Source organism: Meriones unguiculatus, chromosome X, assembly GCF_030254825.1.
Source record: "Meriones unguiculatus strain TT.TT164.6M chromosome X, Bangor_MerUng_6.1, whole genome shotgun sequence".
Taxonomy (NCBI): Eukaryota; Metazoa; Chordata; class Mammalia; order Rodentia; family Muridae; genus Meriones; species Meriones unguiculatus.
The window spans coordinates 40,202,694-40,229,852 of NC_083369.1; the positions used below are offsets into that span (position 1 = coordinate 40,202,694).

Here is a 27,159-nt window from a genome sequence, read left to right on the forward strand (position 1 = left end):
TCTCTTTTGCAGAGAACCTGAGTTCTATTCCTAGCATCAATGTCAAAAGACTGAACCACATATAACTCCAGCTCCAGGGGATCCAATATCCTTTCTGACTTCCGTAGACAACTACACACAGATATATACATAAATAAAAAAGATGAATCTAAAAAATAACTTGAGGGCTGGAGAGATGGCTCAGCAGTTAAGAGCACTGGCTGTTCTTCTAAAGGTCGTGAATTCAATTTCCAGCAATTGCATGGTGGCTCACAACCATCTATAGAGTGAGATCTGGCGCCCTCTTCTGGCATGCAGGCTTACATGCAGATAGAGCACACTATACATAATAAATTAATTAAAAAAAGGAAAACAAACAAAAAAGCCCTTAAAAAAAAATAACTTGAAATACTGTCTCCAGTATGCTAGGCAAGCAGTCTAGCACTAAGCTATACCACATCCTTCAAATATAGACTTTTTCAGTATGGTCTTGTATTCACAAAAAGTCAGTATATTGAGCCCTACATACCCCATATACTCTGCACATAGCTTCTCCCCTATGCCAAAATTCTCTTTTAGAGAAGCCCATCTATCACAGTGATGAACTCACATTGACATATCTCGTAACATGTGGGAGATCGCAGAGTCCATACTTAAGTCAGTACAGTCTTGACAAATGCTTAGTGACATGTGCCCACCATTATTGTAGCTTTACTACCAAACATATCTCCTGTACTCCACTTAGTCGGCTTCCCGCCCAGCAAACTCCTGGCCACTGCTGAACTTTTACTGTTTCACAGTTTTGCTTTCTATTGAATGCAGCAGCAAGTTTGGAACCATAGTCTGCAGTTGTATCAGATTGTTTATTTTTCATTTAGTGATAAACATGTAAGTTTGCTCCATGTCTTTTCATGGCATTATAGCTGCATTCTTTCTAGCACTGAAAAACATTCCATTCTATGAATGTACTAGTTTATTTAGTCACTTACCCATTGAAGGGCATTTTGGGTGCTTCCAAACTTTAGTAATTATGCTTAATGATGTTCTAAACATCTGTGTGCAATTTTTTTTTCATTACTATACACTTTTAACTCATTTGGGTAAATACTAAGAAATGTGCTTGGTGGATGATATGACAGGAATACATTTAATTATTTAAATACATTGGCTTCGTTAGAAGCTAACATCTATTCTTCCAAAGTAGCTATACTATTTGCATTCCTACAAGTAATGTGAGTTTCTGAGTTTTCTGTTGCTGTGACAAAATTCTTGAGAGAAATCAGCTTAAAGGAAGAAAAATATTAGCTTCCACTTTCAAAGTTTCAGTCATGGTCACTTGATCATGTCACTGTAGTCCTGCGGTGAGGCCAGGCATTATTACACATACCAGCAATCAATCCCTACATTTTGAGGTGGAGGCAGGTTGTCCTTGACAATATAGCAAGTTCAGAGCCTCTCTGGCCTGCATGAGACCCTGCCTCAAAAATTCAAAATTAGTACTTCATCGAGGTGTGGTGTCACAAGCCTTCAATCCCAGAACTTTCAGAACAAAGATAGGATCAGAAAATTTCAGAGTCCCCCCTTTCTGAGGACTAGGGGAGGGGGAGGCAGGGAAGAGGGAGGGAGGGCAGGACTTGGATGAGATGACAGAGGGAGCTACACCCAGAAAAAGTGAGTAAATTAAAAAAAAAAATAGAAGAATTCAAAGTCATTCTCCACTGTATGGCCAGTTTCAGACCAATCAGGCCTACTTAGCATTATCTTATCTCAAAATAACAATGGCAACAAAGACTATAGCTGGTATAGTGTGTGCCTAACATGTGAGAGGTCCCAGGTTTTGATCCGTAGCATGACAAAAAGACTTTAAAAGGAAAGGAGGGGATATAGGAACAGCCAGTTTAGAACACTGGCTGTTCTTCCAGAGGACCCAGGTTTGAGTTTCTTTAGCTACCTTACAACCATCTGAAACTCCAGTTACAAAAAATCCAATGTTCTCTTCTGGCCTGCACTGGCACCAGGCACACATGTAGTGCATGTACATACATGCAGAAAGATACATATGCAGAAATGTAAAAAAAAAAAAAAATCTTAGAAAAGTCTGGTGATGTGGTTCAATAGTAGAGTACTTACTATGTGTAAGGCCTTGAGTGCCTGGGTTTAAAATCCAGCCCTACCTAAAAACAAAACAAAACAAAACAAAAAAGCAAGAAATAACAGGAAAGCAGTTGAATAAAGAGAGAGGACTTCCCCCAACTCAGAAACGTATGCCTATCTGTCCTTGTGTATATGCTGGTACATGTGTGTTTGAACTCATTATGTAGCCAAGGATGACCTGGAATTCCTGATCCTCCTGCCATACCTCCCAAATGTTGGTATTACATGGCTGTGCAACCATGACTGGAAACTTTCATGACTATTTATTTATTTACTTATTTATGCATTTAAAAATTTATATTGGTTTTTCAAGACAGAGTTTCTTTGTTTAGCCCTGACTATTCTGCTTCTGTGGTCTTGTGTGTGTGGGGGGGTTGTTTGGTTGTTTTTTTGTTTTGTTTTGTTTTGTTTTTTTGAGACAGGGTTTCTTTGTGTAACCTTGACTGTCCTGGACTCGATTTGTAGACCAGGCTCGGCTAGAACTCACAGAGATCTGCCTGCCTCAGCCTCCTTGGGATTAAAAGCATGCACCACTGTGGCCAGCTCCCAACAAACACTCTTCTCCATATATATTTTTTACTATGAGATAAATATACCACAACTAAAGAGCATAAAACAAAAAATAGTCCTTTTCTGATGATTTTGTAGGCTACATGTCACAAATCAGGGTGTTAGGGGAGCTGAGTTTGCTCTGAAGGCTCTAGGATAGAATTGGTTCCTGCTTCTCTCTTCTCTCTTGGTGCTGTCAGAAATCCTTGTGTGTATCTTTGAGGTATAGCTGCATCACTGCAGTCTGTTTCTTCATCTGGATTTCTTCCCTGTCTGCATCTATGTTTTCCTCTTTTGTCTAGCATGGTAGCATGTAGCATTTAGAGGCGTTGGAAACAGGAGGACCAGGAATTCCAAATCATTATTGCCTTGTGAGTCTGAGGCCACCCTGGGCCATGTGAGCCTGTCATAAACAAAAAGTAAGTAAATGAATTTCTCTCTTTATAATGACCACTCATTAGATTGTGGCTCATCCTTCCATATTGTGAATTTAGCAGTCAGTATGACTTTATTATAAACTGATTACATGTACAAAGATCCTATTTCCAAATTAAGGTGCAGGTATAACTTTTTGGGAGGATATGAATTTTGGACAAACTCTATTTAAACAATAGACCACTGTTAAAAAAAATCCTACCTTCCCTAAGAACAGCAAGGGGGGAGCCAAGATGGCGGCACCGGGAGAGCACCACGTTGAGAAGCACTCCCCGTGCAGAGACCAGGAGACTGAACTCTGGGCCCTGAAACTACATCAATCGTGTTTCCCAGGTGAGGGGAGGCTCCCACGGTGTGGGAATCGGTCGGGTCCACTCACGGCTACCCAGCCAGAACCCGGAAGAAATCCCGGGTAACACGGGCTTTGGGTCTCCGGGCTGGAGCCACAAGCGTCCGTATCCCAATCACTTTCCCAGGCTGATCCGTGAGCACAAGGGTGCCTGAGGCTGGGAGTCCCAGCCGCAGGGGGACCCCACTGGGAAGCAAACTTGCCAGACTGATCAGTCTATCCCCAGAAGGTCGCTAGGACGGCGGGTACCCACCGCCAACACAACTGAGCTCCTGCCCTCAGCTCAGTGGTACAGACAAGCTGTGCGCCCCAGTACAACAGGGATTGAGAACCCCTGTCCAGAGAGGACCCCATAGGGAAGGAAGAAACCGTGCTGCTGGGGTCACCTAGGGAAAGTCTAGCAGCCTGCAGATCGCAGACAGGTGAGTACGCCCAGCCATCACAGATCTGGGCCCAAACAGGGAGCACAGAGTGATCGGAAACTCAGCTTCCACAGACTAGCAGGTGGGTGCACGCTCCGCCAGACCAGAGGCCTGCATTGTACCAAATACACCTTACAGGCAGAACTGTGTGCCCCAAGACACCAGAGCAGTACTCACCCGCCACAGATCACCTCTTGGGTTCTGGGGCACAGAGCCCCAACCTCAGACCTACAAAAGACCGGGAACCCTGAGATCAACCCCCCAGATACTGCTCCAAAGGGCAACCAGTTATCCCTAACAAAACAGACCAAACCACGGGACACACAGGTTACAGCAGTTGATCACTAAATTTACAGCAAGAAACCCAGAAGGAGGGCAACTGTCTCCAGGACTTCTCCCAGTGAGAGGAAAGCCCTCTTGACTAATCAGGACCACAGTTACCACCCAGGTCTCTAGGCCTGAGGTGAGCTGTAGCAACTCCTGAAAAACACCAGACATCCAGGGACTATACCCAAAAAGCTGGAAAGGCTTCCTTCAGGAAAAACCATCTTCCTGCCAAAGGGATTCTCTCCACTACAAGAGTCCAGGAACAACCAGAAACTAAATTCAAACAACTAAGATAGCCCAATGGGTAGGGGACAGCGTAAAAGTTCAACCAACTAAAGCCAGAACATTATGGCATCTCCAGAACGCAGTTATCCAGGGGCAAATAGCCCTAGACACCCCAGCATAAATGAAATTCAAGGAGACGACCTAACATCTATGCTCAAGAAGATGATAACAGAGGAAACAAATAAAATACGAAAAGAAATAGAAGAAGCTGCAGCCAAACAGTCTGTGGCCTTTAGAGAGGAAATGCTTAAATCACTGAATGAAATAAAAGAAACAGTGGATTGTTCAAACAAACAGCTGAAGGAATTGACGGAAAAACATGAAAATACAGTCAGACAGGGGAAGGAAACCAACAAAATAGCTCAAGACCTGAAGATAGAACTGGAAAAATTAAAAAAAAAAAAAAACACAAATGGAAGAAATTGTGGAGAGAAAGAACTTAGGGAAGAAAGCAGGAACTACAGAGGTTAGCATAACCAATAGGCTACAAGAAATGGAAGAAAGAATCTCAGGTGTGGAAGATACAATGGAAGAAATAGATGTATCTGTCAAAGAAAATGATAAATCTAAAAAATTCCTGACACAGACCGTCCAAGAAATTCAAGACAACATAAAAAGACAAAACCTAAGAATAATAGGAATAGAGGAAAAAGAAGATTCCCTGCACCAAGGCCCAGAAAATATTTTCAACAAAATCATTGAAGAAAATTTCCCCAACTTAAAGGAGAGGCAAATAAGAATACAAGAGGCCTATAGAACACCCAATAAATTAGACCAGAAAAGAAAATCCTCCCCGCCACATCATAATCAAAACTGTAAGTATACAGAACAAAGAAAAAATACTAAAAGCTGCAAGAGAAAAAGGCCAAGTAACATATAATGGCAAACCCATTAGAATCACACCTGACTTTTCAACAGAGACTATGAAAGCCAGAAGGGCCTGGACTGATATCATGCAGACCCTAAGAGAACACAGATGTCAGCCCAGGCTACTATACCCTGCAAAACTCTCAGTCCTCATAGACGGAGAAAACAAGCTATTCAATGACAAAAACACATTTCAACAATACCTACAAACAAATCCAGCATTACAGAAGACACTGGAAGGGAAAATACAACCCAAGAAAGCTAGCTACATTCAAGAAAACACAGAAAATAAATAACCCCACTACAGTAAAACAAAAAGCAACCAAGCACACAACCGTATGACCACAGCCAACATCAAATTCAAAGGATCTAACAGCCACTCTCAATATCAATGGACTTAATTCTCCAATAAAAAGACACAGACTAACAGAACGGATGCGTAAACAAAACCCATGTTCATGGTTTGGCAGGATTAACATAGTAAAAATGGCCATTTTACCAAAAGCAATCTACAGATTCAATGCAATGCCCATCAAATTACCAACACAATTCTTTACAGACCTGGAAAGAAAAATTCTCAACTTCATATGGAATAACAAGAAACCCAGAATTGCTAAAACAATACTCTACAATAAAAGATCTTCTGGAGGTATCTCCATCCCTGATCTTAAGTTGTACTATAGAGCAACAGTTTTAAAAACTGCATGGTACTGGCATAATAACAGAATAGTGGATCAATGGAACCGAACAGAGGACCCAGAAATAAACGCACACACTTATGGACACCTGATATTTGACAAAGACGCCAAAACCATACAATGGAAAAAAGATAGCATCTTCAACAAATGGTGCTGGTCCAACTGGATGTCTACATGTAGAAAAATGAAAATAAATCCATACTTATCACCCTGCACAAAACTGAAGTCCAAGTGGATTAAAGACCTCAACATAAAACCTGACACATTAAGTCGGCTAGAAAAAAAAGTGGGGAATACCCTAGAACTCATTGGTACAGGGGAAAACTTCCTGAACAGAACTCCAACAGCACAGGCTCTAAGAGCAACAATCAATAAATGGGACCTCATGAAACTGAAAAGCTTCTGCAAAGCAAAGGACACCATCATCAAAACAAAGCGACCTCCTACAGATTGGGAAAGAATCTTCACCAACCCTTTATCTGACAGAGGACTCATATCAAGTATATATAAAGAACTAAAGAAGCTGAAAAGCAGCAAACCAAGTAACCCACTTAAAAAATGGGGAACAGAGCTAAACAGAGAATTCTCTGTAGAGGAATACCGAATGGCAGAGAAGCACTTAAAGAAATGCTCAACCTCACTAGCCATTAGGGAAATGCAAATCAAAACAACCCTGAGATTTCACCTTACACCCATGAGAATGGCCAAGATCAAAAACTCAAGTGACAGCACATGCTGGAGAGGTTGTGGAGAAAGGGGAACCCTTCTCCACTGCTGGTGGGAATGTAAACTGGTACAACCACTCTGGAAATCAATCTGGTGCTTTCTCAGACAACTAGGAATAGTGCTTCTCCAAGATCCAGCCATACCACTCCTAGGCATATATCCAAAAGAGGCTCAAGTACACAAAAAGGACATTTGCTCAACCATGTTTGTAGCAGCTTTATTTGTAATAGCCAGAAGCTGGAAACAACCCAGATGCCCCTCAACTGAAGAATGGATGCAGAAATTGTGGTACATCTACACAATGGAATATTACTCAGCAATGAAAAATAAGGAAATCATGAAATTTGCATGTAAATGGTGGGATCTGGAAAGGATCATCCTGAGTGAGTTGTCCCAGAAGCAAAAAGACACACATGGTATATACTCACTCATATAGACATACAACATAGGACAAACCCACTAAAACCTGTGCATCTAAAGAAACTAAGCAAGAGAGAGGACCCTAATTAAAATGTCCAATCCCCATCGGGAAAGGCAAAGAGGATGGACATCAGAAGAAGAAGAAAACAGGAAACAACCTAGGAACCTACCACAGAGGGCCTCTGAAACCCTTTGCCCTACAAACTATCAAAGCAGATGCTGAGCCTGATGGGCAAGTGTTGGGCAGAGTGAATGGAATTTTATGTAAAAACTGGGAAATAATAAGAGCTGGAGAGGACAGGGTCTCCACAAGGAGAGCAACAGAACAAGAAAACTTGAACACAGGGAACTTCCCAGAGACTCATACTCCAACCAAGGTCTATTCATAGAGATAACCCAGAACCCCTGCACAGATGTAGCCCAGGGCAGTTCAGAGTCCAGTTGGGTTACATAGTAATGTGAAGAGGGACTGCCTCTGACATAATCTGATTGGCCTGCTCTTTGATCACCTCCCCCTGTGGGGGAGCAGCCTTACCAGGCCATAGTAGAGGACAATGCAGCCACTTTTGATGTGAACTGATGGACTAAGATCAGAAAGGAGAGGAGAACCTCCCTTATCAGTGGACTTGGGGAGTGGCATGCATGCAGAGGGAGGAGGGAGGGTGACAGCACATGCTGGAGAGGTTGTGGAGAAAGGGGAACCCTTCTCCACTGCTGGTGGGAATGTAAACTGGTACAACCACTCTGGAAATCAATCTGGTGCTTTCTCAGACAACTAGGAATAGTGCTTCTCCAAGATCCAGGGTGGGATTGGGAGGGGAGGAGGGAGGAGCTTATAGGGGGATGCAGAATGAATAAAGTGTAATTGAGGAAAAATTTTTATAAAAAGGGGGGGAAATAATTTAAGAACCTTAAATGACTTTCAAAAGTGGAGCAAAACATGGAGTTAGTCAATTGGCATGGAGCACGTCTCGCCCCTGGGGGCAATGGTCTCCTGAACCTACTCAGACCTCGGACACCACCACTGCTAGTTCTAGAACTGATACAGGATGTTCCAACGAGGGGGTTAAGGCTTCTCATAATATTTTCTATAAGCCCACACCTGTTTGTTTATATCCCCCATTTTTATTCATTATTAGCCAGATACAGCCAAGTAATTGTGGTGATGATACTTGCTTTTTTGCCCAATGCTGGAATGCTCGTAAATTTAGGTATGCCCTGGTTACTCGCATGCCTCCCTTGGTGCCTGTGCCCGTTGATTCCCCTCATGCTATGACTCTCTTCAGACAGAAAAGGGATCTTGGAACTACAGCCGCCACTGTTACTGCCATCTCATTGGCGGCTGTTGAAGCTACCACCGCGGCATTAGCCATGAGTCATACTGGGCAGACTGCTCAGACCCTGAATAATCTTTTAGCCCATGTAGCTCATGCCTTAGATGTACAAAAAGGAATTAATGCTCAACTAAAAGGAGGCTTGATGGTGTTCAATCAGAGGAGCAAATTGATAACCTATGGCAAATGGCTCAACCGGGCTGTCAATGAAAGTATGCTGGACTTTGTGTCACTAGCATACAACATGAGAATTTTTCCTGTGCTGCAAATCTGTCTAAACAATTGTCTAGCTATATTTTAGGTGATTGGACTGGAGAATTCGATACTACGATGGAGCAGCTGAGAGTGGCCATTATCACAGTAAATTCTACCAGAGTGGACGCAGGACTAGCCACAGGATTATCAACATGGATTGCTGCAGCCATGAATCATCTGAAGGAATGGGTGGGCATGGGAGCGTTAGCAGGCCTTCTGGTGTTGGTCTCCTTGGTTTGCCTGTGGTGTATATGCAAGATTAGAGTCTCACAACAGCCTAACGCAGCCATGACCATTCAGGCCTTTACAGCCATTGAAGCAGGACAGTCTCCCCAAGCATGGTTGGCTACCATAAAAAGCCAAAATGTTACGCTCAGGATGCGAGGCTAAGCACTGCACTCAGGGTCAGCCGCTTTGGACCCAGAGAAGAGCAAGTCTGATTGCATGCGGGTTGATGCCTCTGAGAAAAAGGTATCGGACGGGTCTGATGCTCTTTGGGTGGATGACACCTAAATGAACATCGGTACAAAGTCCCAATTTATTTCTAATATCAGAGATCAGACCTCTACTCTTGCCTGATGCGTCTAAAAGAAAAAGGGGGAACTGTAGAGAGCTGCGTAATGCCACGCCTGAAAGATGGAGCTGGTTTCCGCCTTCCATCTTCCCGATGGTGAGTTGTCTCTGTCACAAACAACTCCACATTTGGCTAAGGCTGAGGATCTGGCTTGCTTCCATGTATGTGGACCTATCTGCATTGCCCACGTGGCACGCCGGGGTTGGCTACTCAGAGGCTATTTAAGCTGTGGGCTGGCTTTCCCCAGGGTCCGATGATTGTTCAAGGTTCCTGAATAAACTGCATTGAAAAAAAAATCCTACATGAGTTCTCTTACCACAAGTTTTTAAAGTCTTTATTTTTATTTCATGTGCATTGGTGTTTTACCTACATGTATGTCTGTGTGAGGATGTCAGATCCTCTGGAACTGGAGCTAAAGACAGTTGGGAGCTACCATGTGGGTGCTGGGAATTGAACCTGGGTCCTCAGGAAGAGTAGCCAGGCTCTTAACCCCAGGAGTAGCTCAGTTGTATAACATAGGAGGCTCTAGGTCCAATTCCTAGGACCAACAAAACAAAGCAAAAAGATAAACATTTGTACATACCACTGCCTAGATTCTGCTTTGGAAATTTTATTATATTTTATTTCTCTTATCACACACCTATAGCTTGACATCTGTGGATTGACATCAATTCACTTCCTCCTAGATCAGTGGTTTTCAGTGCTGTGCTCCTTTAATGTAGTTCGTTATGCTGTGGTGAGTCGAACCATAAAATTGTTTTCATTGCTGCCTCATAACTGTAATTTTGCTCCTGTTCTGAACTGTAATGTAATATCTGATATACAGGATATCTGATATGCAACCCCTGTGAAAGGGTCCCAGTTTCCAGCTTGAGAACCATTGACATTAAGAATAATCAGCATATATGTTTGAAGAATTCAAGATTTGGTCATACTTTTTCTTTTTTTTCAGTGCTGTGGGAATGAACTTATTTGTAAAGTAATTAACAGCTAATAAATAAAAATGGCATGGAAGTGTAGGCAGGTTTGGTGGCTCATTGCTGTAATCCTAGCATTTGAAAGGTTGAGATTTACATAGTGAGTTTCCTTCATACCACAATCCTGTTCAAAACAAAACAAAAAACAAACAGAAAAAAAACAAAACAAAACAGAAAAGTCTCTTAGTTCTGTTGTGCCTGCGACTTTCCATTTTCTGACTCTAGCTGTCAGTCCTTCTTCTAAGGCAAATCAAAGGAAAGAGAATTCTCCCACACGGAGTCTCCCCTAACTTACAGTGAGATAGCCCTTGCCAAAGCTGGAAAAAGTATTGCTAAGTAAAAAGAGTGTTCTGCTCTGACCATATTACCTGCCTTTTAGTGACAAATGACACTAAAATTGTTATTTATGCTGTCCCTCAGACCTCGCTGTCAGAAGGGAAGGTTTTCCCTTTCATATGCTCCATCTGTTCTCTTTTCCAGACCCTCCTCCATCTTGCCCATTTTAAGTACTGGCTGGTATTCCCCAGATGGTAAGATGGGCCCTCTTCTGAGCCTAAGGAAGTTCAGTTTTTCATTTGTACAAGAGGGAGGATCTATTTTTGGAAAAAAGACTCCTGTATTGCGAGTTTAACAACAACAAAAGGACGAAAACAGAAAAAAAAAGCAAAATAATAGAGCATGGGTCTCTATAGAACCACCCTTCCCAGCTAAGCCAGGTAGCAGCCGGTAACCTCGGTCCCGCCTCCTTTCTCACAAGAAGCGTGCGCGCGATTGAAGACACGTACAGCCAACCAGTGAGAAGGAGTGGTCATGAGTGCCACGCACTTGGGCCAATCACAGGCGAATGTGGAAGGCCCCCGCCCAGATCTATGGGGGCGGGGCTCGGGCGGAGGTGACGGTCATCTGATCTGCAACGGCCTTGGAGGCCCAGACACCGAAGGCTGAGGCTGTGATGGCGGCAACTGTGGTATCTTGGATACGAATGGGGACACGGCGGTCCCCAGTCCAGTGGCTGCTTCTGTCGTTGGTGGCAGTGGCGGCCACAGTGGCCGCGGAGCAGCAGGTGCCACTGGTACTGTGGTCCAGTGACCGGTGAGCGTCCCGGGCCAGGTCGGGTCGGCCGGGCCCAGCCCAGCTGAAATGAATCGGGTCAGCTTGGATCCGGGAGGGCCGTGTGGTGCGCCACAATGGATGAATCGCCCTCGCTGAACTCCAGGGCTGTGGTTGGCCAGGGGCTTCGAGGCCCAGATGGAGACTGCCTCTTATTCAGGGGCTTGCTCCATGATGGCCAACGTTCAAATCTCAGGGACCCGCACGTGAAGCCGGATTCCAATGAGCATAGGATATCAAACAACGAAATCACATCTGACAGTTCCTCTTCTGTTAAATTCCAGGGACCTGTGGACTCCTGTGGCCGACACACATGAGGGCCATATCACCAGCGATATGCAGCTTTCTACTTACTTAGACCCTGCCCTGGAGCTGGGCCCCCGCAACGTACTGTTGTTCCTGCAGGACAAGGTGAGCCTGCCCTAGCCTGTTGTCTTTGTTGTCGGAAAGCAGACCCCACTCCACCCCCACTGCCGGTTCTCCAGGTGAAACTGTAGTGACCTTGTCCCACCTGTGGGCAGTTGTGGCTAGATTTTTGGGAAGATTTGTAGAAGCTTCAGTGGGAACAGGTGACTCATAGAAATGTCAGGGACTTGATTTAAGGAAGCAAGAGGTTAAAGATCAGATACCTACCCTAGTACTAAGCATTATTTTCTGTTGTCCTGTAGCATGGTGGGAATTACTACTCAGTTTCACAGTTGAGAAGACTCATTTTGGGGCAAGATCAGTGACTTGCCCAAGGTCAAATAGCTAATGGGTAACAGAGTTGTAATTTTTAATTGTCACAGTCACAATTGGAGTAACTGGAAAATGACCCCTTATTTAGCCTGGTATATGCACTGTGCTCAACTGATATTATTATCTTGATTTAACTGCTAAGGAAAGTAATGTTGAAGAGGTAAAATGAGTTGCTGAAGGTCCAGATTTGGAGACAACACAACACACTGCTTCCAGTGTGGGGGTATCAGACCTGTCCTTCAGTTTTCTGCTGAGCCAACATTCTGTTTTCCTTTCACTTCAGGTGTGTGCACACAGAGCAGGAGTATGGACTATGAAAAGGTTATAGCATGGCATAAGATTGTTGTTCAGGAGAATATCAAGTCTCTGCTTGTCCCTTCCTCCTTAGTGGCCTGACTGGCTCATTCTGTTTGTGGCCTCCTCTTTTGCTATGTCTGCTGGTGGTAATAATTGTGCTGGTTGATAGCCCTTTCTTTTTTTTTTTTCCTTGTCATCTCTCTCTGTCTCTCTTTGTCTCTGTCTGTCTCTCTCTTTGTTTTTTTTGTTTTGTTTTGTTTTTTTGTTTTGTTTTCAAAAAAGATGGGGTTTCTTTTTGTAGCCTTGGCTGTCCTGGAACTTGCTCTGTAGTCCAGGCTGGCCTCAAACTCACAGAGATCTGCCTGCCTCTGCCTCCCAAGTGCTGGGATTAAAGGTACACACCACCACCACCCTGCTGATAGTTCTTTCAGAAAGTGGTAAATAACAGGTCAGACTGGAACTCAGTCCTACCACTTTTCAGTCTTTGGACACATGGAATAATCTTTGTAAACCATAGTTTCTAGCTGGGTGTTGTGGTGTGGTGTGAGTTTGAGGCCAGTCTTGTCTACAGAGTGAGGCCAGCACAATCAGGGCTGTTACACAGAGAAACCCTGTCTTGAAAAAAACAAAAACAAGCAAAAACCGTATAGTTTCTACAAGTGCAAAATGAAGATATCTGCCTATACCAGGAGATTGAGAGAAGTAATCTACATAAATCATCCAGTCCCCCAACCTTATGGCTTCTCCTTCTTTTGCCAATGTGTTAGGAAGTAGACATTCTTGTGAAATTAACTGGTTAAGAGGTAAATTGGCACATAATATGATATCAGTCCTTTAGTCTAGAGAAGGAAGCAGGCTAAGGCCACACTGTAAGGAAGGACATTGTTTTAGATAACAATGTGATCAGGTAGGGTCTCCTGAGATAACATCTTGTTGGCAGGAGGGAGTCATGTGACTTTTGAGGTGGGGCATTACTGTCAGCAGAACAGGTGTAAAGGCCCTGGGCAGTGGAGTGCTTGTGTGACTGGAGCCTAGTGAGTGATTGAAAGGATAGAAGATGATATGCTAGGTCACCTAGAGATGGAGGAGATGTCACAAGGTGTAAGGCTGGTGACAGTTCTGACAAAGCCTTGCATATGTAGCACAGAGTATAAGATTATAGAAGAAAAGGAGGCTGGGCTTATGTATAGGAAACACATATGAGTTTAGGGAGCTGGTTAAGATTTCCTCTGGGCCTAACTGGGAGAAGCTAGAGCAAGTTAGCTGGGGGTTGAGGGGAGAAGGGGTAAAACATTTGTAGATTGTAGAGAGAAGGGCATGATATTGGAGTCACTGGGGTCCTGAGAGCTTAGAAGTCTCAGTTTCCTCCTGTGTTCCAATATCTTTCTCTGTCTTAACTCCTGCCAAAAATGGTGGGGCAAGGACTTTTCTTCCTTTGAAAAAGATCCTGTTCAGACTGAACATAGAGTTTATCCTTTGCTCTGACTTTTACTTCCCTTTTAGGAGGCATGCAATAAATATTCTTTGCTGTGCCTCTTCCTCTTTTCTACCTTCCCTCTTCACTTCCTAGTTCATCTTGCTGGCTGACTCTTATTTTATAGGTTATCACAAACCAGCTATCCATAGATCTTCCAACCCTGTGACCACCTTCTATATCTTGTTACCCTGTCCTCAGAGTGCAAAGGAAAAAAAGAGTCTTCCATTTACCCCCATCACAAGTGCTGGTGGTTCACTCTTTCCCCCCAATGCCAATCTGACTTGTAATGTTTTGTTGGTTGTGAGAGTCTCCCCACTCCCAGCCCCATGTTCTGGTTTTTGTTCCTTGCCCAGACTTCTGGGGCATCTCTTTTGCTTCCTTTTTAGCTAAGCATTGAGGATTTCACAGCATACGGTGGTGTGTTTGGAAATAAGCAAGACAGTGCCTTTTCTAACCTGGAGGTAAGAGTCTGATCACAGCTGCAGCCATTTCATTCTGTGCTCTTCCTCCCGGTGACAGAACCAGAGGCTTTGAGGGTAGAGGGCCTAGGATGTGAGTATTAGGGCCTGGAGATGTGGGACATTTAATTTCTGACCCATTGTGAGATTCCTGTGGGGTATGGTTTTCTAGGCAAGGTTTTTTTGGGTTATTGTTAGGCCCATTGATCTCCAGCTCACTTTACCTTCCACTTCTTCCCTACCATCAGAATGCCCTGGACTTGGCCCCCTCCTCACTGGTGCTTCCTGCAGTGGACTGGTATGCAATCAGCACTCTGACAACCTACCTGCAGGAAAAGCTTGGAGCTAGTCCCCTGCATGTGGATCTAGCTACACTAAAGGAGCTGAAACTCAATGCCAGCCTCCCAGCTCTGCTGCTCATCCGCCTGCCCTACACAGCCAGGTACAGCCTGGGTGGCATAGCCTCCAGCCACTAGCCTTGCAACCTCAGAGAGGGGTAAGGTCCTGGGCTCTGCTGGTGGCAGAGTTCAGTCAAAAAAGACAATATTCCCCTATTCATCACCTTGAGACTCTTCCAGAAAGTTTCTTGTATGTCTAGAAGAGACAGAACGGGCTTCCTGTTAGGCTGTGACTTACAAGTATCCACTACTAAGTTAGGCCTATTGGGCCTCCAGAAATGAGACAAACAGTGCCTCTACTTGTAGAAAACCTCTTCACCACTGAGGCCATTTTTTATAGAACTGTGCACATACCTGCAAAGTGGGGAAAGGGGAATGGGATTCCAGGCAGGGGTACTGGAGCAAGTAGAGGTGCAGGGGGTAGCTGCTGAGCTGAGCTTCTACATGACTGTGAGAGCAGCAGCTGAAGTGCACAGTGCTTGCTGAAGTGGGCCTAGTGGGCAAAGAGATGTTGGAAGGGGTAAGAGAAGGGTAGTGAATTTCAGAGAACTGCTCCAAGCAAAGGTCTTGAAAGCAGAGCAACCTGCCGGCCTCTAACTTTCTTATTCACAGCTCCGGTCTGATGGCGCCCAGGGAGGTCCTCACAGGCAATGGTGAGTGTCTTCATCTTGCCTTTGGGCCAGGAAAATAGAACCACTTTCTCCTACTACAAGGCAGCCTCCTGTTTCTCAGAGTGGCTGGCTACCTGGCCATGCTCTTCTGTAGCCAGTCCCATCTGACATAGGTGTTCAAGTGTGTTATGACCCCCTGTGCAAGAGCCCTGAAATCTAGTTTCTTTATAGGTCTAATGAGTCTCTGGCTTTAATAGACCAGTAACAGTATGAGAAGCAATTAGGAGGACTTCTCTTTGTGGTAAAGGATAGTCCATCTGAATGGAAAGGGACTTGAGTAGATATGGAGTTCTCTGTATCACTATAAATTTCTTTTGCTTAGGTTAGCTTGGCATTAGGAAGCCAATGATTGAGACCACAAATGTCCCCTGAGAGACTGGTAGAAGGGATAGGAGAATAAATGGCTGTTTTTTAGGGGTCCTCAGTGGAAACTAACAACACTGAATTCCCATGGTCTAAAAGGTCTCTAAAGTAAACACTGGGTAGTATTTCTTTCAGCAGGCTACCTGGTGACTTGGTTCTCTGCTCTTCTGTCACTCTTCAGATGAGGTCATTGGACAGGTACTGAGCACACTCAAGTCTGAAGACGTCCCTTACACAGCAGCTCTTACTGCAGTCCGCCCTTCTAGAGTATGTATTCTTCTAGCAGGTGCCCTGGGGAAGGGGGGGTATGAGGTACCATGTTGACTGTGCCTGGAGATGGAGGGGTATGTTACAGGCAAGACCTCCCAGGAGCCTCCAGCTTGTGGGAATTAATAGGCAGGGGATTGTTTCCTCCATCCCTGATGTCTTTTTTTTTTTTTTCTATTTTGCTTGTGATTAATTTGAGCAGTGTTCATTCATACTTGCTGTAAGTGATCATAAGTTTAGGGAGAGGGACTATCAGGGCTGGGGACTTTCAGATGGTATACAGGGTACCTAATGGGGAGGGAGACCATTACAGTGGATTAGGCTTTGTTTTTAGGGCTGTTGAGAGAAGGCTTGTTGGATGTTTCTGCAGGTGGCCCGTGACATAGGCATGGTGGCTGGAAGCCTAGGTCGCCAGCTGCTTCAGACTCAGGTGGCATCACCTGCAGTCCATCCTCCTGTGAGTTACAATGACACTGCCCCAAGGATCCTGTTCTGGGCACAAAACTTCTCTGTAGCATACAAAGACGAATGGAAAGACTTGACCTCCCTCACATTTGGTGTGGAGAATCTTAACTTGACTGGCTCCTCCTGGAACAACTCCTTTGCCATGTAAGGGTAATAGGCAGGGAAGGAAGGACTGTGCTATCACACATGGCCTTCCTGCCACTGTGAGCCCAGTACAGGGCAAGGATATGGGATTAAGTGTATATATGTTGGGGGTGAAGAAGGTCTTTGTGTGGTATATTCACCAATGAGATCGATATAGTATTACAGGATGATGTTGCTGGGAGGTTACTGGAGAAGGAGCCTCTCAGTTTTGCCTTCTCATGCTTTTTAGGCCTTGGTTGTTAGGTCCTGGGCTATTAACCACCATACAGTCTCTGGGTACCCTGACCCTTCTATTAGTTCAACCCCTGGGACTGCATGTGGGCAAGTACCAGACCAACTGCTAAAATCAGTTCTAGGCCTCCTATCCCTGAAATCTCAGCAGGCAACTGAATGACCTCAAGAAGGGTTTGAAAGAAGGAGGCCAAGGGACACAGGAGAACCAGAGGAAGGAATTTTAAGTTGGAGATGTGAGACCTAAGTACTGTCCCCCAACTGCTCCTGAATTGGTTATCACTAGAGCCTTATTTTTTTTCCATCTGTTAAATGGGGACACTATTGAGAGGTGGCTGTAAAGATGGACCTAGGTCAGCTCAGGTTAGAGTTAACTGGATGAGGACCTTGCTCAGGGTGCTTCTAGAGCCTAACAGCACTCCTCTGCCTTGTCCCACAGGCTTTCGTTGACCTATGATGCACTCTTTGGCACAGCAGTGACAATCAAGTAAGTTCTGGTGGCTGAAATGTGTCTGGGCTGGTGTGTTTCCACTCTCTTCTGTTCATCTGACATCTCTGTTACCCTCACCTTTCAGGTTCATTCTGGTTAGTCAGTTCTACCCAGTGTCTGCCCGATACTGGTTTACCATGGAACGACTTGAAATCCACAGCAATGGCTCTGTTGCCCTTTTCAATGTTTCCCAAGTCACAGGACCCAGCATCTATTCTTTCCACTGTGAATATGTCAGCAGTCTGAGCAAGAAAGGCAGCCTTCTTGTGACTAACGTGCCCTCACCCTGGCAGATGACTCTTCATGACTTCCAGGTATTGGAAAGAGGATGGGCCCCAAGCTGGTGGTAGTAGGGGGAAGGAAGAAGGGTCCAGAGAATCTCAGTATGGCTTGAGCATATAGCTGAGAGTTTCATCCTTGTGCTGTCTCTAGAGGTATAGACTGTTCACTGATTCCAGATTTCCAGCCTTTCCTGTCTACAGAACCTGGTAGTCCCATCTGATCCATGTCTATGTGTCTCCTAGATCCAGGCCTTCAATGTGACGGGCGAACGGTTCTCCTATGCTAGCGACTGTGCTGGCTTCTTCTCTCCAGGCATCTGGATGGGGCTGCTTACCTCCCTCTTCATGCTTTTCATCTTCACCTATGGCCTCCACATGATACTCAGCCTAAAGACCATGGATCGCTTTGATGACCACAAGACCCCCACCATCACTTTGACCCAGATAGTGTGACCTGTACCAGGGAGTGATTGAGGGGAGTGTTGGTGTCTAGGTTGTCAAGTTTCCATCTTGTGGCACAGTGGATGGAAGGGTTTGTCCTCTTCCTACTATAGCATGAGCACTACACTACCCTCAGCTTGTCTTGCTTCCTCATTATTCTGCTGAGGGACTTCCCTGGGGCTATCGCCCATGTCTACTAACAAAGTGTATTCTTCATAGATATTAGACAAATCTTCCAGGCTCCGTCATCATTGGGGGAAGGGACATTTATTCTAGGGTCCCCTTTTTCCCCTTATTTATTCTTCCCCCTTTGCTATTATCCCTTGCTGTTTATAGTGCTTTTTATGTAGAAACTGCTCACTCCCCAAGCTTTATGGAGCTTCCAGCAACAGCCATAAACTTGAGGTTCCTTGAGTTTGAAAGGTGTGGAAAAGCTACTTAACTGTCTGTCCAGCTTGGCTGCTGTTGTTGTTTTTTTTTTGGGGGGGGGTGTTGTGTTAAGAATGAGCAGTACACTGGGGTTTATTTATGTGGCATGAGAAGGAAGAGACTGCCAAGAGAACTGGTGAACAGAGGCTGCTCACTGGGTTTCTGACTTGTTCCCACTAGATTGCCTGTCAAGAGCCAGGCTCAGGGGTGGGGCAGGGGGTGGACTGTTTTCTTCCTAATAAAATAAAGATGTGTTGCCATTTGTTGGGCCTTCTGTCACTTATTTCTGCACTGGACTGTAGATTTGTTCTTGAATGAGGGGGAAGAAGTGCTCAGATGGAGTCCTGTCAAGCAGAAGGTGAGAGGGGGAAGGGTTGGAGGGTCTTCAACAAGCTGATACCCTAATGAGTTCAGCCTGTTATTTCTCCTGTCCCTGAGAGGAATCCTGACAATGGCAGCTCTCTCAGTGATACTGCTAGCTGCAAGACACACCGCAGGGCCTTGACGTTTCTCCCAAGGGGCGGTACAGAAACGCCCGGGTAAGGGGGGTTGGAGGGCGAGGCGGAGCGAGGCGCCTTCGGCTCCCGCGCAAGGATCCTTCGCAGGACGCAGCACCAGCCGCTGAGGCACCCCGCCCCGTATTTCTCTGGACTCGCGAGGAGCCACGTTACCCCTACAGTGGCTTTGGTGCTGCAACCTAGAAGCTGGAAGCCCTCTAGAAAACAAGCGAGGAAAACGGTGGCTTTGGTTGAAGAGGGGCGGAGGAGGGTGAGGGACTCTTTGACGCCGCGGAGGAGTCAGGAGGCGATAATAGCCGCCATCTTTGGTTCAGTGCGGCGGTAGCAGCAGCGGCAGAGGCTACTGTGGTGAAGGAGGAGGAGGAGCCGAGCGGCCGCTGTTTCTAAGGCCTGACCATGGACGAGGAATACGATGTGATTGTGCTGGGGACAGGTCTCACCGTAAGTGCCACCTTAGGTGCTCATAGCCTTGCACCATGCCTCCCCCCAACCCCCCGCCCCACCCCCCGCAGTGATGCTGAGTCTGGAGTATCCACCCCATCCTTCCATCATTGCGTTTCTGGCTCCGGTACTGAAAAAGGCAATCCCATGCCCACCCCACTACCTCACCCCTGGATGTCAATTGAGCTGCCACGTTCCCAACTCCCCGTAGAGGGTCCTCCTTCAGCTTTTATCCCCGCACCTTAGATCTTAACGCCCAGACCCTTCTCATCTTCCTTGTGTCACTGAGGTGAAAAACTCACCGCCCCCCCTCCCCCGCACACACTGGACCCGTTGCACCCAGCCCCCACTCTTTGCCTGCAATCATCACCTGCTTGAAACCTTGATTAGCATCCCTTACCATCTTGTAATCATTTTAGGGCATGGAATAAGAAGATAGGGGTATGGGGACTTTCTAAGGGTGGGCCCTCATCCTGCTTTTCTGTCTATTGGGAGATGAAAGGGAACCCAGGGAATGTTCCAGAAGCAGCAGCAGTGGGGGGTAGTGACCACATTCCCTCTACCTCAACTCGATTTCCCATGGAGACCTCAGGCTGAATATATCCTCAGCCTTTGTCCTTGGACTGGTGACAGTGACTGGTGAGGGTGTTTTGTCTTTTCCCCTTCCTCTAAATCTTTTTGCTTTGAACCCTGAGTCTAGACCTGTGGGATAGGGCCAGAAGGGTCAGGGGCTCCTGCCTTTGAAGGAGGAGCAGGGTGGGCCTGGGATTTCAAGGACTGGCCTTTCAAGGGCCTTTGAATTGGTTCTTCTCTAGACTCATTGTCTTACCTTTTTGTGGGCTCAGAGCAGGTAGATACTTCTTTCGCTTGTTGGGGCTAGAGGACTGTCCTTGGGTCTGCTGGAAGCTCCGCTTCCCCAAACCTCCTTTAATGCCCTAGTAGTTCACTGTTTTGCCCAGCAGGGCTATAAAGGAAACATCGCATGAAGCCATCTTCCCCCTCCCTAGTTGAAGGCACTGCAAAGAGCTAGGGCTTTGCATTATGCAATTTTTGGTGGGTATGAGGCAGGGACAAATCAGGGATGCAGGTTGGAAGGCAGATGGGAGGATAGCTGCAAATACCACCCCTCCCCCAGGAGTGCATCCTGTCTGGCATTATGTCTGTGAATGGAAAGAAGGTGTTGCACATGGACCGAAACCCCTACTATGGTGGTGAGAGCTCTTCCATCACACCCTTGGAGGAGGTAAGGCTTCTTGGACCTGAGATTAGACTTAGACCTCTTCTTAGTCTCTAATGTAAGGGTGTGGGGGTGAAGTAGTTCCCAGGTCCTGGGCAGGAGAGTGGGAAAAGGGGTGGTCCTTGGCATTTTTCTTTCTTTTTGTTCTGCTTACAGCTGTATAAGCGCTTTCAGTTACTGGAAGGACCCCCTGAATCAATGGGCCGGGGCCGAGACTGGAATGTCGACTTGATCCCCAAATTCCTCATGGCTAATGGTGAGGGAGATTAAGAAGATACTGTATATGGTGAATCAGGGGGTGGAATTGGGAAGAGGGGTGGTAATAAGGTCAGTCAGAGTACTGAGAGCTATTAAAGGGAACCCTACTAATGTCTCTTACCCACTCTGGACACAGGTCAGCTGGTAAAGATGCTCCTGTATACAGAAGTAACTCGTTATCTGGACTTCAAGGTGGTAGAAGGCAGCTTTGTGTACAAGGGGGGCAAGATCTACAAAGTGCCATCCACTGAGACTGAGGCCTTGGCTTCTAGTGAGTATGAGTCCCCTTAACTAGGGAGTAATGGGGCAGGAGGAGGCAGACTATTCTTAGGACAGTTAGGCAAAAAGCTTCCCTTTGCCTAAGCCTAATCTTACCTGCATGTAGTCCTAGAGGCCCCTTGCTTTGTAGTGTCTTTATTGGACTGCTAACCATCCTGGCAAATTGCTAGAGAAAGCTCACAGAGGAGGTTTCCTTTATGGTAAAGGGCCTGCTTGACCTCTATAACATCCCTAAGTAGAGGTGGGAGAGCCTCTTCCTAAAAATAGGAAAACTGAAGCCAAGAAGGGTGGGGCAGTGTTACAGACTTCTGGTGGAAAGGGTTCTGCTCTGGTGGAAAGAGAAGTTTTATGTCCCAGTAATGCAAAGGATCTTCTCTGTACCTTTCCTTCAGATCTGATGGGCATGTTTGAAAAACGGCGCTTCCGAAAATTCTTGGTGTTTGTGGCAAACTTTGATGAGAATGATCCCAAAACCTTTGAGGGTGTCGACCCCCAGACCACCAGCATGCGTGATGTCTACCGGAAGTTTGACCTGGGCCAAGATGTGATTGACTTCACTGGCCACGCCTTGGCACTCTACCGCACTGATGAGTGAGGGGAAAGCTGGCTGGTGGTGGGAGCCCCTTGTCTGGCTCATATCTTGCCCTCCCCACACCTACCTATTGTATCTACTGCCTTCCCTGCATGACCTCTGTACTAAGCTACAGGCTTACCTGTTGCATTTCCATCCCTCTCCATTTGACCCACATCTTTGCCAGGTCACAAAGGGTGGTAGGAAGGCTGGCTGGTGTCTTTGCAAGTGAACAAAGCTGCTGTTATCAAAGCATCTTTCCTGGTTCTTGTTCCCCAGCTACCTGGATCAGCCCTGTCTTGAGACTATTAACCGCATCAAGTTGTACAGTGAGTCCCTGGCCCGGTACGGCAAGAGCCCATATTTGTACCCACTCTACGGCCTGGGTGAGCTGCCCCAGGGCTTTGCAAGGTGAGGGTCTGTCTTTTTTTTTTTTCCCCCGCTGGTATTACTGGGTAAGACTAGGGTCAAGAATGGAAATTACTGCCTTGAACATTTTTGTGTCGTCTTTTACTTTTCCATCTAATTTTCATGTACATTGCTCCATCCCTGGATAATGGGGGCACAACCCTAGTGCATTAAAATGCAGAGTAGAGGCTGGAGAGATGGCTCAGCAGATAAGAGCATTTGTTTTCACAGAGGACCCAGGTTCAATTCCAGTACCCACATGGTGGTTTATAACCATCCATAACTCCAGTTTTAGGAAATCTAGAACCCTCATCTTACCTCCACAGGTAAAAGACATGCATGTGGTATACAGGCATACATGTCAACAAAGCAGTCATAGAGATAAAATAATAAATATAAAAATTTTATGTTAAAACTAAATGAAATGCAAAATAAAGGACCAGGTCACCATGAGCATAGCTTTCCCAGCTCCTGGTAGTGCCAGGACTAAGTCGAGGATCCCAGATCCTTGAGTCTGGGTTTCCCTGTGGACTGTCTCTTTTCCAGAGAGTTTTTTAGTTTGTACTCCGGGACCATTTCTATGTGGAGCTATTCCTTCATGCTACCCTCATTGACCCTCTACAGAATAGAATATTCTGGATAGAAAAAGAGAGAAAAGAGTATGTCAAGATGGGCGTTAAGTTCATGACAGGGACACCTGACACATTTGGGGTTGAGCTCTGTCTACCTGGGTAGTTTTCTCTACCTCATAACATCTGGGGAGAATACAGTGTAATTGGTTCCCATTCTCATGAGAAGACTTCTCCATCATTTTTTTTTTTTTAAACTATAGATTGAGTGCCATCTATGGGGGAACATATATGCTGAACAAACCTGTGGATGATATCATCATGGAGAATGGCAAGGTGGTTGGTGTGAAGTCTGAGGGAGAGGTAAGCCTGCCCTGTGCATTCTGTGTTACCATGGTTTGGGTAAGATTTGATCTTTTTCAGGGCTTAAGGAGTGTAGTGTTATTACTGGTGAGTTTGCCGCTGCTTAACCCTGAGAACTTTATAGCTAAGGACTAGGTGGTCAGTAAAAGTCTTTATAGTAGGAGCTGGAGAGTTAGCTCAGAGGTTAAGAGCACTGGCTGTTCTTTTAGAGGTCATGAGTTCAATTCCCACCAACAACAGGGTGGCTCATAACCAACTATAGTGAGATCTGGGGTCCTCTTTTGGCGTGCAGGTGTACATGCAGACAACATTGTGTACATAATAAATAAATCTTTGAAAAAAAAGTCTACATAGCTCTTCCTGTTGGTAAGAAGTATCCTTCAAATTGCCAGGTGTGGTGGCACACACCTATAATCCCAGTACTCAGGAGGCAGAGGCAGATGGATGTAAGTATCCTTCAGAAGTGTGTCTGTAGTCCTGAAAGCATTATTTTGGAAAGGGTGCCATGTATCCCAGGCTGGTCTCAAATAGTGTATGTAACTGAGGATGAACTCGTAATTCTTGTGCTTTCACCTTCCTAATGCTGGGTTATAGGTATGTGTCAAGATACCTGATTTATGCATTGCTGGGAATCTAACTCATAGCTTTATGCATGATAGGCAAGCACTCTACCAATTGAGATACATGCCTACTTCCCCACCCTCTAAAACCATCCTTCATCCTGGTGTGGTGGGGCATGAGCACTGAGGGGGCTGATGGAAGATCTTGAGTTTGGGCCAAACAATCTTAAACAAAAACTTCACGACAATTGTATTTGTGATCATTGTGTTTCAGCAGTAGGGTCACCTCTCTGAGTTTCAAGGAAGGGGTTATGTGCTACAGGAAGGATAGTGATAACAGCTCAGAGTTGTCCAGCTATACTTTTGGCTCAGGTTAACACTACAGAGCAAAGGGTGATCTGACAGGTGCAGAACTTTCTGGTACCTTCACAGGTGGCTCGTTGCAAGCAGCTGATCTGTGATCCCAGCTACATCCCAGACCGTGTACGAAAGGCTGGCCAGGTTATTCGCATCATCTGTATTCTCAGCCACCCCATCAAGAACACCAATGATGCCAATTCCTGCCAAATTATTATCCCTCAGAACCAGGTCAACAGGAAGTCAGGTAGGCCAGGCCACAAGGGACTCCCTTCTGTTGCTTTGCCTCTCTTCTTTCACAAGAAGTCCAAGATGTTATGACATTTTGTCACAGGATATACCTGGGGATTGGATGGCCTGAACTCTTCCCTTTTTCATCAGAATGTTGTCTGCTTGTTGGGCTGGGGTGGGGGTGCAAATGGTTCAGATTATTGTCCAGTTCCTAGGAACTACGTTTTTGTGTGGCCATTTTCTTTGGCACATGTTAACCAAGTGTTTCTTGTGGTCAGATATCTACGTGTGCATGATCTCCTATGCACACAATGTGGCTGCACAGGGCAAATACATTGCCATTGCCAGCACCACCGTAGAGACTGCCGATCCAGAAAAAGAGGTTGAGCCTGCATTGGAGCTGTTGGAACCCATTGACCAGAAGTGAGGGGCTGAGCCAAACATGATGGGGAGGCTGGATTGAAGACCAGGAAAGAGCAAGGCCCATTATGAGACTTTTCTTTTTCCTTTCTCCTTTCTTCCATTTGCCCTTCAGGTTTGTGGCTATCAGTGATTTGTATGAACCCATTGATGATGGTTCTGATAGTCAGGTAAGCCAGTCCCAGTCAGCCCTGGTTCTTGTTGTTCACCCAAGATCCTCTGCCTAACTTCCCAGAGCTGTTCGGTTCTGCCTGTTTCAGGTGTTCTGCTCCTGCTCCTATGATGCCACCACACACTTTGAGACCACCTGCAATGACATCAAAGATATCTACAAACGCATGGCTGGGTCAGCCTTTGATTTTGAGAACATGAAGCGCAAACAGAATGATGTCTTTGGAGAGGCTGATCAGTGATTGCTGATTCCCCTCCTCCAGCCCCTGCTCCCCTCTTCCCAACTTGTGTGTCCTTCTCTAGGGCAGGGGAGATGGTATGGCTGGGCACCCCTCTTTCCAGCATCTTCTGCTTCCCCCACCACATTCCAGTCACCCACCTCATTGATTTGATTCACTGACCAAATCCTTAACCTTAGCGATGGTTTGGGAGATGGGAGTTGCATAGTATCCTCTTTCTTGGCCTAACCTTGTTCTAGGAAAAGAGGATTCCCCCCCACCCTCTGTGTGTGTGTGTGTGTGTGTGTTTGTGTACATGTGTGTATGTACGTGTGTGTGTGTGTGTATACAAACCCCTGCCCCCAATTCTGCTGTTTGGAAGGAATGGAGGAAAAGCTGAATCTACCCCCAACTGCTCTTACTCCCAATGTAGTGGCCTTTGGAGATACCCAATCTCCTCCCCCAACTCTTTCTGTGTTGGAGATAAGGGACCTTCCCAGCACAAAATTGCATTCCTCCTCCCCCTTATAATTTATTCTAATTTATTAACTTTGTCCTACCTATCTGAGCCCTCAGCCTTTCTGTGTAGAGTGAGCTCACCTGGCCTCTCCTATCCTCAGCAAAGCCTAGGGTGGGGTAAGGTTTAGGTGTGACCACCCCTCTGGAGGTTGATTTGTTTTGAATTTTTTTTTTTGTGTGTGTGTGTGTGTGTGTTGTGTTCTCTGAGAAAAAGTAATGTGAGCAAAGCGGAAGGAGGTGGGAAAGTGGATCCAAACCCCATTGTACCCTGCCCCATGCATTTTCCTTTAGTGGTGGGAAACCCTTATCTTGCAAAGTGAATGTGCCCCCTTCCCCAACCTCTAGTGTATTTCACAGAAAACAAAAATCTCCCAATAAAACTGTTGAAACCTGAGTCTGGATATTTAGGTTCGTTGCACAAAAGTTGGGTTGTTGGCAGGACTGGGGCAACTTAGGTTCTGGAATTAGAACTCAATGGTCAAGGCAGGTGAAGTAGTCAGCTGGTGTTGAGTAGGGTTATTGATAACTAGTGGTTTCTAAGTCAGAAGGCGGCTAGGTATGGAGCTTTGGGCTAATGGCCATTCTGGGCTCTCTGAGGCAGAATAGCACAGGTGAGATGGCTCAATGGGTAAAGGCACTTCCCAGGTAACCTTGAGTTTGATCTTTGGAGCCCGTCCAGTGTAAAGGTGGAAGGAGAAAACCGATTCCACAGAATGTCCTCTACGCCTATTCCATGGCTTCTGCACACATCCACACACATACATACAATTTTTATGTGTATGGGTGTTTTGCCTAGGTGAATGCACACCACTTGCATATCTGCTGCCTGAAAAGGCCAGTTGGATCTCCAGGAACTGGAGTTAAAATCAGTTGTGAGCTGCTATGTAGGTGCTGGGACTCAAACCTAAGTCCTTCAGGAGATTATACAGTACCCGTCCATCACTGCCTCAACCATCTCTTCAGCCTCACAAATATTTAAGAGAGGAGGTCAGGAACCAGTTTCAGTCCTGGGGAAGCAAAGGGACCCAGACCTAGCCTTGGGTGATATTAAAAGTCTAAGCAGCGCAAAAAGCCTCAGAAAGAAGGGGAATATATGACTGTGAGATGTGGCTTGAAAGAGCTCCATCAGCCTAGTCAGGGAAACAGTGCACTCAGTCTTGGGGCCAACAGGAGGAAGTCGGGGGGACTGGAGGCCCAGGTTAAGATAGCAGTTAATTTTGAGGAAGCTAGAGCAACCAGCTCCGTGTCACAAAAGGGCCAGCAGAACGGACTTGCGACTTCTCAAGACTCAGTGAGGGATGGATGCAACCTCCTGTGGGGCAGGGCGAGGTGCAATCACGTGCCAGAGTCGCGGACGTAGGGCAGGGCCGGCGTCCGCACGTTCCCTGGTGGCTGACGTCACGCATCAGCTGACTAAACTGCCGCCGT

At 46.0% G+C, this 27,159-nt stretch overlaps 2 protein-coding genes across 2 annotated transcripts; both read left to right on the forward strand.

Moving 5' to 3' along the window:
• Positions 1 to 11,223: 11,223 nt before the first annotated feature.
• Atp6ap1 (ATPase H+ transporting accessory protein 1) lies at positions 11,224 to 18,874 on the forward strand. The gene is made up of 10 exons (XM_021659290.2): positions 11,224 to 11,443; positions 11,746 to 11,872; positions 14,360 to 14,434; positions 14,680 to 14,873; positions 15,442 to 15,482; positions 16,045 to 16,130; positions 16,501 to 16,739; positions 17,410 to 17,457; positions 17,546 to 17,774; positions 17,985 to 18,874. The coding sequence occupies exons 1-10, from the start codon at positions 11,304 to 11,306 to the stop codon at positions 18,192 to 18,194; spliced, it is 1,389 nt and encodes a 462-aa protein (XP_021514965.1). The 5' UTR covers positions 11,224 to 11,303; the 3' UTR covers positions 18,195 to 18,874.
• A 369-nt stretch (positions 18,875 to 19,243) lies between these two features.
• On the forward strand, positions 19,244 to 26,125 carry Gdi1 (GDP dissociation inhibitor 1). Its single transcript, XM_021659291.2, has 11 exons — positions 19,244 to 19,570; positions 20,706 to 20,813; positions 20,964 to 21,063; positions 21,202 to 21,336; positions 21,737 to 21,935; positions 22,195 to 22,326; positions 23,156 to 23,255; positions 24,248 to 24,419; positions 24,682 to 24,826; positions 24,939 to 24,993; positions 25,084 to 26,125. The coding sequence occupies exons 1-11, from the start codon at positions 19,526 to 19,528 to the stop codon at positions 25,234 to 25,236; spliced, it is 1,344 nt and encodes a 447-aa protein (XP_021514966.1). The 5' UTR covers positions 19,244 to 19,525; the 3' UTR covers positions 25,237 to 26,125.
• The last annotated feature ends 1,034 nt before the right edge of the window (positions 26,126 to 27,159 follow it).

What these genes read in the sequence shown, in the direction of transcription:
- Gdi1 (XM_021659291.2), top strand. Translation starts at nt 19,526, where the DNA reads ATGGACGAGGAATACGATGTGATTGTGCTGGGGACAGGTCTCACC. An exon ending in GACTGAGGCCTTGGCTTCTA is followed by an intron (nt 21,337 to 21,736) that starts GTGAGTATGAGT and finishes CCTTTCCTTCAG; the next exon opens with ATCTGATGGGCATGTTTGAA. An exon ending in CTGCCCCAGGGCTTTGCAAG is followed by an intron (nt 22,327 to 23,155) that starts GTGAGGGTCTGT and finishes TTTAAACTATAG; the next exon opens with ATTGAGTGCCATCTATGGGG.
- Atp6ap1 (XM_021659290.2), top strand. Translation starts at nt 11,304, where the DNA reads ATGGCGGCAACTGTGGTATCTTGGATACGAATGGGGACACGGCGGTCC. An exon ending in GGAGGTCCTCACAGGCAATG is followed by an intron (nt 15,483 to 16,044) that starts GTGAGTGTCTTC and finishes GTCACTCTTCAG; the next exon opens with ATGAGGTCATTGGACAGGTA. An exon ending in GGCACAGCAGTGACAATCAA is followed by an intron (nt 17,458 to 17,545) that starts GTAAGTTCTGGT and finishes CTCACCTTTCAG; the next exon opens with GTTCATTCTGGTTAGTCAGT.